This window comes from Bufo bufo, chromosome 11 (assembly GCF_905171765.1).
Source record: "Bufo bufo chromosome 11, aBufBuf1.1, whole genome shotgun sequence".
Classification (NCBI taxonomy): domain Eukaryota; kingdom Metazoa; phylum Chordata; class Amphibia; order Anura; family Bufonidae; genus Bufo; species Bufo bufo.
Genome location: NC_053399.1, coordinates 80,270,540 through 80,283,017, shown reverse-complemented (window position 1 = coordinate 80,283,017; position 12,478 = coordinate 80,270,540). Strand labels below are relative to the sequence as shown.

At 48.1% G+C, this 12,478-nt stretch overlaps 1 protein-coding gene across 1 annotated transcript; it reads right to left on the bottom strand.

Moving 5' to 3' along the window:
- Positions 1-6,213: 6,213 nt before the first annotated feature.
- On the bottom strand, positions 6,214-11,962 carry SRP14 (signal recognition particle 14). Its single transcript, XM_040412820.1, has 5 exons — positions 11,877-11,962; positions 7,687-7,759; positions 6,763-6,875; positions 6,657-6,689; positions 6,214-6,570 (listed from the first exon to the last, which is right to left on the bottom strand). The coding sequence occupies exons 1-5, from the start codon at positions 11,898-11,900 to the stop codon at positions 6,481-6,483; spliced, it is 333 nt and encodes a 110-aa protein (XP_040268754.1). The 5' UTR covers positions 11,901-11,962; the 3' UTR covers positions 6,214-6,480.
- Positions 11,963-12,478: the final 516 nt, after the last annotated feature.

The window sequence follows — 12,478 nt, the reverse complement described above, 5'->3', positions numbered from 1 at the left end:
CCAGCGTGCGCTTGTACTCGCGCATCTTCCGATCACGCTCCAGTGACGGAATTAAGGACGGTACGTGTCCTTGTAACGGGGATCCAGCAGCGTGGCCACCCAGTAATCAGCACAAGTTAGAATGTGGGCAACTCGGCGGTCGTTGCGGAGACACTGCAGCATGTAATCGCTCATGTGTGCCAGGCTGCCCAGAGGCAACGACAAGCTGTCCTCTGTATCCCCCCAGCCACGCACCAGTGATGGCCATGAGCTGGTTTGGGTGCCACCCTGCCGTGAACACGGTTCCTCCTCCTCCATCTCCTCATCCTCCAGAACTGTGCCCTGGCTGGACAATTGTGTACCTGGCGTTTGTGGGTGCAGGAATCCACCCTCAGAGCCACTTGTGAATGACTGGCCAGAAACCCTATGAAATGATTCCTCTTCCTCCTCATCCTCCTGTGCCACATCCTCTTCCATCATCGCCAGGAGCGGTTTTTCAAGGAGGCGTAGAAGTGGGATAGTAACGATGAGAACGGCGTTATCGGCACTGGCCATGTTGGTGGAGTACTCGAAACAGCGCAACAAGGAACACAGGTCTCGCATGGAGGCCCAGTCATTGGTGGTGAAGTAGTGCTGTTCCACAGAGCGACTCACCCGTGCGTACTGCAGCTGAAACTCCACTATCGCCTGCTGCTGCTCGCACAGTCTGTTCAGCATGTGCAAGGTGGAGTTCCACCTGGTGGGCACATTGCATATGAGGCGGTGAGCGGGAAGGCCGAAGTTACGCTGCAGCGCTGACAGTCGAGCAGCAGCAGGGTGAGAACGACAAAAGCGCGCACAGACGGCCCTCACTTTATGCAGCAGCTCTGACATATCGGGGTAATTTTTAAGGAACCTCTGCACCACCAAATTCAGCACAGGCCAGGCAAGGGATGTGCGTCAAACCGGCTAGGCCCAGAGCTTCTACGAGATTTCGCCCATTATCGCACACCACCAGGCCGGGCTTGAGGCTCACTGGCACCAACCACTCATCGGTCTGTTGTTCCATGCCCGTCCACAGCTCCTGCAAACCCCAAACAGATAAGTTTTAAAACTGCCTGCGGTCGTTTACCCCTGGCTGTGCAGAAGTTGGTGGAGAAGGTGTTACGCTGACCGGATGAGGAGGCGGTAGAGGATGAGGAAGCAACAGGAGGCAAACTGAAGCGCCCTGCAATCCTCGGTGGTGGAAAGACATGCGCCAAACTGCTATCCGCCTCAGGCCCAGCCGCCACTGCATTTACCCAGTGTGCTGTTATGGAGATTTAACGTCCCTGACCGTGCTTTCCACGTATCTGTAGTTAGGTGGACCTTGCCACAGATGGCGTTGCACAGTGCACACCTGATTTTGTCCCCTACTTGGTTGTGCAGGGAAGGGATGGCTCGTCTGGAAAAGTAGTGGTGGCTGGGCACAACATACTGTGGGACAGCCACCGCCATAAGGCCTTTAAAACTCTCCGTCTCCACCAGATGGAATGACAGCATTTCAAAGGCCAGTAATTTTGAAATGCTGGCATTCAGGGCCAGGGATCGCGGGTGGGTACTTGCTCTTCAGCGTTTGGGAGATGGAGAGCTGAACGCTTCCGTGGGACATTGTGAAGATGCTTGGTGACCCAGGTGGTGGTGTTGCTGGGAGATCCTCTGTTTGTGGGGTGACAGGTGGCACTGTCACTCCAGAGGTGGATTAAGAGGCCGAGACTGCAGCAGAAGAGGAAGCATGAGGAGCCAGAGACCTTTCTTGGTTTTTGAGGTGTCTACTCCACTGCAGCTCGTGCTTAGCACTTAAATGCCATATCATGCAGGTTGTGCTCAGGTTGAGAACATTTATGCATCGCTTCAGGCTCTGATTGCACAGCGTGCAAACCACTCGTGTCTTGTCGTCAGCACATTGTCTGAAGAACTGCCACGCCAGGGAACTCCTTGGAGCTGGCTTTGGTGTGCTTGGTCCCTTGCTGCGGTGGGCAGTAGGAGGCGTACTGTCTAGGGGACGGCCGCTCCGCTTTTGCACCCTGCTCTCTCTTCTGCTGTGCTGGTGGCTCTGTGCGACCACCGCCTCTTTCTCCGAACTAGACAGGTCACTCGCGTGACCTTGATTCCATGTGGGGTCAAGGACCTCATCGTCCTCCACATCATCTTCCACCAAGTCTTCACCCCTGCCCTCCTTGTCGGTCTGCACACTGCAGAAAGCCACAGCAATTGGCACCTGTGTTTCGTCATCATCTGAGACGTGCTGCGATGGTCCTCCCATGTCCTCATCCTGAAACATAAGTGGTTGGGCATCGCTGCACTCAATCTCTTCCACTTCTGGGGCAGGGCTAGGTGGATGGCCCTGCGAAACCCTGCTAACAGAGTCATCAAAAAGCAGAAGAGACTGCTGCATGACTTGGGGCTCAGACTGCTTGGCTGATTGCAAGGGGGTGAGGTGAAAGACTGATTGACAACTCTGATCTTTCAGCAGGAGACTGGGTGGGAGAAAATGTGAAGGAACTGGAGGCACTGCCAGCAACCCAATCTACTATCGCCTGTACTTGTTCTGGCCTCACCATTCGTAGAGCGCATTACGCCCAACCAAATACCGCTGCAGGCTTTGTCGCCTACTCGCACCTGAGGAAGGGGGTTAAGGGGGTTCACTTGTGCGTGTAGCTGGCACAGATCGACCACGTCCTCTCCCTGAAACAGGAGCTCCACCAGCAGCACCACGACCTGAGCCACGTCCCTTATTTGACACTCTCCTCATTCTCCGCAAATTTAGTTTTTTGCCAAAAATTTGTGTTTTTTTAATAACAGAATATAACATTAGTATCTAACGCGTGTATTTCACACTGATAGATGCAGCAAAGGCTGCAAATTTAGTATTTTTTTAAACCCAGAATATTATGGCAGTATTTCAAGCTTGTATTTCACACTGACAAATGCTGAAAAGGCCCCAGATGTAGGGTATTGCCAAAAATGGGTGATTTTTTTTAAACCAAGAATATAATTGCAGTATTTCAAGCTTGGATTTGAATGTCACAAATGCACATATGCTGTGCTGATGCACTGAACTTGCATAAAATGGCCGCCGCTGCCCACCTAACTAACTGACGGATAACTAACTAACAGACTTTCAAAAAGCGCCATTAACTCGCCGAACACCGAACCCGAACTTTTACTGAAAAGTTTGGTACGAACCCAAACTTTACAGTTCAGGTTCGCTCAACCCTAATAAACACCACTCTACAAAAGGCCAATATTACCACCACAGAGGGTTTTTTCAGACCACAGACATAATTATAGTAGAACTACATCCAGTGGCTCACAAGAAACGCCTTCCCTGATCAGAATCATTTTCTTGTCTATCCACCACGGACCTCCATGATGACTTCCCCCAGCCCCGACTTCGTGGAACATCCAGCCATCTTTGACTCCTCACTTTTCCAGCACCCCCACATCCACAAAAGTCCCTATCCACAGTGTCCGTCCTTGTACTGCACAAATAATAGTACGCCCCTGTTGTCCTTCGAGAAGGCCTCACACACAGTGGGGGTTTTACGACGGTCTTTGTCACAAAACCTGTGTATAGAGCAGGCATCCTCAAACTGCGTCCCTCCAGCTGTTGCAAAACTACAACTCCCAGCATGCCCGAACAGCCTACAGCAGGGCATTGTGGGAGTTGTAGTTTTACAACAGCTGGAGGGCCGCAGTTTGAGGATGCCTGGTATAGAGGATAACTTGTTAAAACCGGAATACCCCTTTAAGGAGAGCCAGTATCTCCCCAAATCTCAAAACATCAATGAGATACAATTTTTTCATTGGTGCAAACATAGCACCAAAATTCGGATAGCTGCATGTGTTCTGCCTCCCATTCTTCATAATCGGAGGCAGCCTCACAGTTTGCCGTCCTGCTTTAAAAAGTCAGTACAGTGCCAAAAAGGGACATGTCCCTTTTTGGGGCGGACAGCCACTGCTTGTAACCACAGCAGCTGTCCACTTGCAGCTTAGTTCAATTCAAGCTAAGCCGTGAACAAGTCTGTGGCCTCTAAAGTGAACAACCGAGGAAGAAACTGCTGTAGTTTTTGCCGTGGTAATATACCCTCATACTTTTTCTCTGTAGGCTCCACTCCTGGTTTTGGCTTATAAATACTGATGCTAAATACTAATCAGAACACTGCCATGTGAATAAAGCTTTGGAGATAGCAGCAAAGAGGAGGATGGAGGATGTACAGGGCTGATCAGAGTGTGACGAGGGGGGCAAGCAGCCAATTTCTCAGAGAGCTCTCCATAGTGGGAAAAAAAAATTCCAAAAAATATTCTGTGGCAGATTTACTAATCCTCTCTAAAATGTAGATGATATAAACTAAGACAGACTAAAGATGTACCAGAATTATCACAGTGGCTCATGCTGTATGATAAACCTGGACACCTTTGCTAACATTACACCAAGTATTGGTTGGCTTAGGCCTCATGCACACGACCGTATATATTTTGAGGGCCGCCCAAAAATACGGATGACGTCCGTGTGCATTCCGTATGTTGCGGAACGGAACAGCCGGCCCCTAATAGAACAGTCCTATTCTTGTCAGTAATGAGGACAATAATAGGACTTGTTCTATTTTTTTTGCAGAACGGAAATACGGAAACTGAACGCGCACACACAGTAAAAAAAAAAAAAAATAATAATTTGCAGACCCATTGAAATAAATAGTTCCGCATACAGTCCGCCAAAAAAAATAAACACCCAGAAAGAAAATACGTTCATGTGCATGAGGCCTTATTTTGTGCCGCGCCCCCTCGTCAAGCTTGAGAAATGAAAAACAGGAGAAGTGCTGTGGATTACTATTTTTGCCGCATTCGCTTCGTAAATCAGTTTTAAACTCGATCCAACGTCGTGCACCAATGTTTGGCACATTTTCTGACAAGGCCTAAGCAGAATTGCATTAGTAAATCTGCCCCTTTAGTTGAGTTAGTCAAGCACAACCCTAAGAAGTGTGTTCCCGGCTCTGGTGTGTCCGTGGCCACTGCTGCCCCCCTCTGCAAATGAGACCTCCACATGAATATCCACCAGGATTCAACGACAACATTAAAAACTCATAGTAGGATTTACGGTCAGCATTTTAGAATTCTCCACGATTGAGGTTTTAACTGGAGCCATAACAGACTTCTCAGCATCACAGACTGTCAGCTCAAGGGAGAAGAAATCCCTCATGGGCTGTAGAATGAGAGGCCAGAGAGCTAGTGAAGGCAGCAGCATCCTGGACACACAGACCTCACAGTTTGCACGTCTCTCTGGGAGGGGCACAAACCTATGACAAAGATCTGAAACTAGGGGCAAGTTGGGAAATGACTATTATGGTCCTGACAAGTTAGTGCAAACTTTGTTTTTTTTTTAAAACTCCAGGTAACCACAAAAATAGGTAAAAATAATTTTCTATATGTATTTATAACCTTTTGATTTTACTTGTACTAACATACTACCAATATTGTACAGTTAAATGAGTTTTCCAGCTCAAGAATGCATGCTGGATGATGGCCACAGAGGGACCTCAAGGACAGCTTATATAAAAAGCCACATATAATAAATTTACATAGGACTGGCGTTATATTGAACCTTCATCTGCTAAAACAAGTATTCTCAGGTGTAAATTATTTTAAATATATATTTTTTAACAGCAGTATAAATACAAAGCCATAACATGTCAGACTGTATGGAGCAGATATAACCGTTGATGAATCATGATGTCTAGTGAGAGGACGTGGACTTTCCACTGGTGTTGACTGCTTCTCGGTTAGAAGAGTCTCTGAAAATAAGCCGATTGCTGGGGTTCCCAGCAGTGAGACAACTTACAATCAGCTAGTGCCTGCCGAGGAGCAAGGGTTTGCTATAACTGGGCTGCCCATGTAATGCACAGACATATAAGGTCCTCCCGAAAGATGACCAAACCAGCTTGTGAGGGTTTCTTTAAGCTTAGTTTCCATGTTCTCGTTTTTTGAAGCCAAAGCCAGGAGTGCATCATATGCAGAGAACCCTTTAAAGGGGGGGGGATAAAATCTTCTCTATTTCAAAACATGTGGCATCTGATGCTCCTAGCTAGTCCTCAAGACCCATCTTTCTGTACTTAGGGGTGGACACTGTGCAGAGCATGCTGCCAACCGTGGGCTCATTCTAGACTGGGTTCAGTAAGTCTTGTTTGTAGCAGGCTGAGTGCTGGTACCAGAGCACTAACTTCAGTATAATTTTAATGACAGAACAAATGTATGTCCTAACCGGACAATCTGTACAGTAAACCCAAAGAAACTGTTTTCCAATTACAAAAGAAAATAAAAATAAAATTTAAAAATCTGAAAATATAACAGACGGCAGCAGCAGAGCAATGTACGTCGATGGACCCATCATTGCCACCAGTTACGTCTGGTCTGAGGTGTAATATAGAGATAGGCTGTGCTCTCTCACTGCTCTCGTCTATAGCAAAAAAGAGTCCAAGTCCATCACTGGGCGGCACTGCTCTTCTTCGATTTACTTTTCTTGTCCTTCTTTTTCAGTCCATCCATATTTGCACGGAGTAGGTTGGAGTAAGCCTGAAATAGAGGGAGAAAATATTACCTATCCTAGAATACAGAACATAGACATCTGATGGTCTTCTCGTTCTAGAAGGAGCACTTACCATCTGGAACTTGTTTACGTCTTTGGAACTGACCTGTAGAGGTAGAAGACGCACAATGAGCTTAGGTGGACATTTAGAGGAACCCTTCTACTGCCCGGCCACTCACCACGGTGCTGATCTTTTTTTTCCCGTCTGTGGCTCTCAAAAGACATTTATTGTCGGCTGGTTCGAAGGTTTCTGAATGGCCCTTACTAGGAACCGGCTTTGTCCGTCCATCGTCTGTGAAGAATGTGGCAACATATAACTCACGGAACTCAAGTAAGTGGCCAAAACTGCCCATGGTTTTACCACAAACTGGCATACGGCAAGCACATGTGCAGCACGTCTGGGATGTATGTGCTTTGCCTAGTACAGGCTGAATGTCAAAGCAATTTGCCGTACGACTGTCTGCGGTTTTTAACGGCACAGTCTCCACATGAGCCCAAAGTGGACATGTTAATTAATGTGCATCCTACTCCAGAAGGTTTGAAAGATTTCCTCAGCGTGGCGTCACACACAGCTTTTAGTGGCAGTTTTATGAGCCAAAGCCAGAAGTGGATCCATCAGGAAGGAGAAGCAGAAGTCCTCCTTGCTGGATCCACTTCTGGCTTTGGCTCAAAAAACAAAGGCACCAAAAACTACCACAAAAAGATGTGTGCGACACCACCCTCTGAGTCACACAGTGTTATACACCCAAAAAAAGGAAGCGGTTTTTATGGCTTTTTTTTTGGCAGTATTGCTAGAGCAAATCTGGGTGTGGAAGAAGCCTCATTTTAAAGGTACAGCCTGTATAAGGCTAGCTTCACACTAGCACTAGGGATCTCTCTGCATCCAGCCTCATTAACCTCAGCATTTTTGCCGGATTGCAGCCGGATATCTGCTGGTTAATGGGGCCGGAGGAGACTTTCAAGCTTCCGGCAATGCTGGAAGATCCTTAGCGCTAGTGTGAAGCTAGCCTTCTACTCCAGAGCCCAATCACAATTTTATTTTTTTTTTTTAACATTTTGTACAACTTATTGCTTTCATAAGTACTAAAGGAGAACATACATACATTTCTTTAATGTGACGAAGACACTTCCGCTTGTTCGGCATTTCTGGAACAGACGCGTCAGCTCAGTCAAAAACTGCAATAAAATTACATTTAGGGAAATTATTTCTTTCATTATTACTAATCGGCCCTGGCGGGCTATATTGTAAGTAGGGCTGCAACAATAACTCAATGCAATTCCCCTGCATCGAGGATTCGTTTAAATCATGTGACCACGGAGCGTGAGTGAAGTGAAGCTTCTCACTCACCGCTCCGTGGCCTCTGTTGCGGTAGTATCGGGGCTAGGTCGTGGTGCGGGAGGAAGCGCAGTGTGTGCTGCGGTGCCCGGGCTGTGGCGGCTTCCTGCCGGACCCGGTCACTGTGCTGTGCGGGCACACGTACTGCTGGCCCTGTCTGCGGGGAGAGCCCAGGAAGCGCTGCCGGCTGTGCCAGGGGCACCTGTCCCGCCGGACCTGTGTGCAGCTCAAGCAGCTGGCTGACAAGTGTGTGCCCGGGAAGAACTGGCAGCACCGGGATACCGGCGAGCTGCTGGAGGCCGGGGAGCACCAGGAGGCATTGGCCAGGGACCGCTCCACCATAGACACAGGTAGGAAGCCGAGAGAGATATGTGCCTGGGAAAGCTGGGTGGCAGCAGCACTAGGCTCTCCAAGGCTCCTGAATGCCAACACTATGGTAGTACTGCTGTGATTACTGGGGAGCAGTGGGGTGACCCCTGTGCAGTGAGGGGACGGGGGGAGAGCAGACGGCACTGGGGGAACCAAGGGGGTTGGGGACTAATGAGTTTTTATAAAGGAAAACAGTATTACTGTAATTAATTTTTTTCTTATTAGAGTACTCGATTAATCGTAAAAATACTTGGTAGAATACTCGATATTTAAAATAATCGTTTACTGCAGCACTAATTGTAAGCATCTGACTTACAATTCATACTGATACATAAGTAAGCCTAACAGTATATATGTATCCAGGGGTCAGACTGAGGAAGCATCGGGACCACGAGGTCCAGCAGGAGACCACAGAGCAGGTCACTTTCCACAAATAGCTTTACAGAACAGCATCTGATGCGACCATCCGAGAAGAGTATTCTGTATGGGGTGAAAGGGGCTCATGCCAAGTCTAAAAGAGGGTGCGTGGGCAGGGAAGGGCCGACAGGCCTGTCCCATTTATCATATTCTATGCCAGTTTTAGGCGTAGAAAATGGTCTAAATCTATGCAAGAAAGCGGACGTAGATTTAGACGGTGCATACACCGTCAGCTAAAGGGGTATTCAGAGCGGCAGTCTTAATATTTGACCCCCTATGAGTCAGAATGGCAATTATAAGCAGCAACACCGCATTGGAGTTCACATTTACCATCCAATCTTTGTATGGTTTTCACTGCTTTTCCGCACCAAACGCCACATGTGTTATTTGTGGATTTGCCTCAGATTTCACAATTCGCATTGCAAAGAATGAAATCTGCACCAAACTGAAAATTTAAAAATCTGCAGTGCGGTTCAATTTCTGCACCATGGAAAACGGCCATATGAACGGGTCCGCACGCGTTCCGCAAATCATTTCAATGGGGCTGCAAAAGATGCCGACAGCACACCGTGTTCTGTTCGCATCCGTGGTTCCGTTCCACGGACAAGAATAGGCATTTTCTATTATGGTTGTGGCCATGTGCGGTCTGCAAATTGCGGAACGCACACGGCCGGTATCTGTGTTTTGTGGATCCGCAAAACACTATGGCCGTCTGAAGGAGACCTTACGCTGCTGATGAAAATGTGCATGTAATATGCACCGTGTACAGTTACCCTAAGGATCCTTGTACACCAGCATTTGGCGTACCTGTAAAAAAAACAGCAGCGCTTGTGGGGGTTTTTGGCACCTGCTTTTTATGCGCAATTTTTTTGCATTTTGTTTCTGCACACAGAGTTAATTTGCTATGGCTCCACCCCAATTTTCAGATTTTGTCTCAAGTGTTGTTTTGCAATAAAATTTGAAACTCTTACACCCTTGCCTTTTTTTAAAGAAGTGCATGGGGGTTGGGCGGGCTGCGGGCAGCACCTGAGGGGTTAACTGCCACTGATCGCAGCGCCCTGTCAGAGGTAGAGTGGCGTGGTATCGAATATCGCAATACTTTTTTATGGAATCAAGATTTTGGTATCTGACAACCCTAGTGCACGGACAGCAGGAAATACGCCATTTATAAAGAGGCGTGCATCTCCTAATAACCCCGGTGTAGCTTCTTACAAAGACTAGCGCGTACACAGTCGGTCTTAGTAAATGACCCCCTCTGTGTCTTACCACAAGCATTTTCTTTATGGTGGGTTTTCCCCTAGAAAGAACGTGTTGGCTAAATGTCTGAAAATAAACGCTTGTCTATTGCATGCAAAAAACGCCCCCCCTCCACAAGGCAAGAAAAAACGCAGGCGGCCAGCAAATCCTCTGACACTGAGGTTAGGTCAACAATATCACAGAACTGGACATCCCCTTGAAGCTTGAGGGGTGGGTAAGGCAAAGCGCCATGTTTAATATATAGAATATGAAAAAATGAGGATGCAGCACTCTGTCAATGGCGGGTGCAAGGTCAGGCCAGTGTGAATCAGCACCGGGATCCAAAGTAGTATACAGACGAAAGGAAGGCCAGCAGCACACCAAGGTTTTCAGCAAAATGTGAAGTTTATTCCTCCAGAGTCAGCAGCGACGTTTCAACAGCTTGTTGCTGTCTTTCTCAAGCTATGTGCATATGTGTTGCAAACATGCAATTTAAAGGTGCATCAATTACACAATTCAATTTAAACCAATTGATCCATGTACAAGAAAATTCATATATTACGTGGTTCTTTATATTTAACAGAATACATATATTATGCCGCAGTGTTGCAAAATACAGTGCATACATTAAATGTATAAAATAATTCATACTGTGTATAATATGGGGCATGAACCCTAAATACTCTTCATTAGTGCAGGTGTGTTGTCCCTAATCACCACGTTAAAACTCACAATCAGCTGGTGCGCCGTGTCGCGCCGGCCCCACGGTCCCTGGCGGCGTCCCTGTTCCCTCTCTGCGCATGCGTCAGAAACAGAAGTCTCGCGACGCTACGTGCGCAGAGAGACAAACCCAGAACCACAACCAAGATGGCCAAGCCCGTCCTCCGGTCGGTGTGCGCATGTCCTTGTGTAAGTAACGGCCTCCCATAGATGGTCACATGGGACAAATCACATGATCGGGAAAGCAGGTAAATAACCTTGCATAAGAAATTCATAAGTGAGAATCCAGGTCAAGACTGCTGTGTATCCTCGATCTCACAAAAGGCAAATGCGGGAATCCAGGACCCAGCGTCCTGTCAACCTAGTAACTGGCCAAAATAACACCCTCACATGCACGTACTGGGGGAGTCAGGCAACTGGTGACACCGACTGTCCGCTGCAACGAACCACTCACTGTCAAACTAAGGCAGTGGTGACGTCACAAGGGTCTGGCAACAGCTGCCGGCATATACATTAAACTTAGAGCTCATGCGCACGTCAACGGGGACGTAAAAAACGGAAATTACTCTGTGTGCACTCCGTATGTCCGTTCCGCCAAAAAACTAGAACATGTCCTATTCTTGTCTGTTTTGTGGACGAGGACAGCCATTGTTATAATAGATCCGGAAAAAATACAGATTTAACACAGACATCATCCTTTTTTTTTTTTTGGCGGATGCGGACTGCAAAATACACATAGTGGGATGCATGAGCCCTTACCCATACGCTCCTTGGTCTCTGTCAGGCCGGTATAAATCACCATACCATCCGAACAACACAAGGCTGCGGTAGGTGACGCGGAAAGTGTATACCTCCGATGGCAGGCACCGGGTCCTGGACGAGAACAAGGCCAATTTGTGGGGTTCACCAGTAGATGGCATCACTGAGGGCACAGATACCCCCATAACTATGATTGGTGAGCTCTGTTGTGGGGGTTGCCATCAAAGTCAATGGAAGCTAATATTTACAAGCATGTCCACCCCTTCTTTCCAGGGATCTCTGGTGGTCCCACCCACCACCCCCACCTCTAGCTATATAGTGACATGGCCCCACTACATATGGCACCAGGAGGGATCAGGGTCCTGCCCCGGAGTCCAGTCCTCACCCTCTAAGATACACCCCCAGCTATCCATTACTTGGGGCTATGTCAGCCCCGGCTCACACAGCGCCACTCACCTGCTCACTCTCCAGCAGAACCATCTTCCTCCACAGCTGAGCTCAGCACAAGAAGCACCGGAAACACGTCACTCGGAACTGCGGACGATAGAGTACGCCTGACGTTCTATTATAGAGCGCCTCAGCACTGCGTGGAAAGAGGGCTCATAAGTGTCACAGAGACACCTAGCGGTGGGAGGTATTAAGCGCATGGGAAAGATGAGCTGGGAGGGGACTTATTCCCATAGTGCAGCAGCATTGTAAAGCTAGTTTAGATCCATGCATAGCAGCACTCCTGTGTCTTTTTACTGGATCACTTCTCTCACCCTCAGACATGTCAGAGGGTTCATACAGCACAATGCTGCTGTCTGAGTGTGAGCTACTGAGAAAGGAGAACATCCCTGCTGCGTCCATCCAGGCCCTGTGCGGACGGAGGACAGGGAGCCAGAAAACCGGACATCTGGCCACCCTAATATTATATCGGTAGGGGTCCAGCTCTGTGGGCACCTGCCAACAGGCCCGGTTCTCATTAGGTGAGAGGAGTATTTCTCCTCAAGTGCCCTCTGACCTGCCTTTGATGGGTAGCAGTATATGTGTATGGCTCCCGCCCCTGCTATTTAGCC

Coding starts and splice junctions, on each gene's coding strand:
- SRP14 (XM_040412820.1), bottom strand. CDS start 11,900: ATGGTTCTGCTGGAGAGTGAGCAG. Junction 6,690..6,762: donor AAAAAAAGATCAGCACCGTG/GTGAGTGGCCGG, acceptor CTACCTCTACAG/GTCAGTTCCAAAGACGTAAA. Junction 6,571..6,656: donor ACGTAAACAAGTTCCAGATG/GTAAGTGCTCCT, acceptor CCTCTATTTCAG/GCTTACTCCAACCTACTCCG.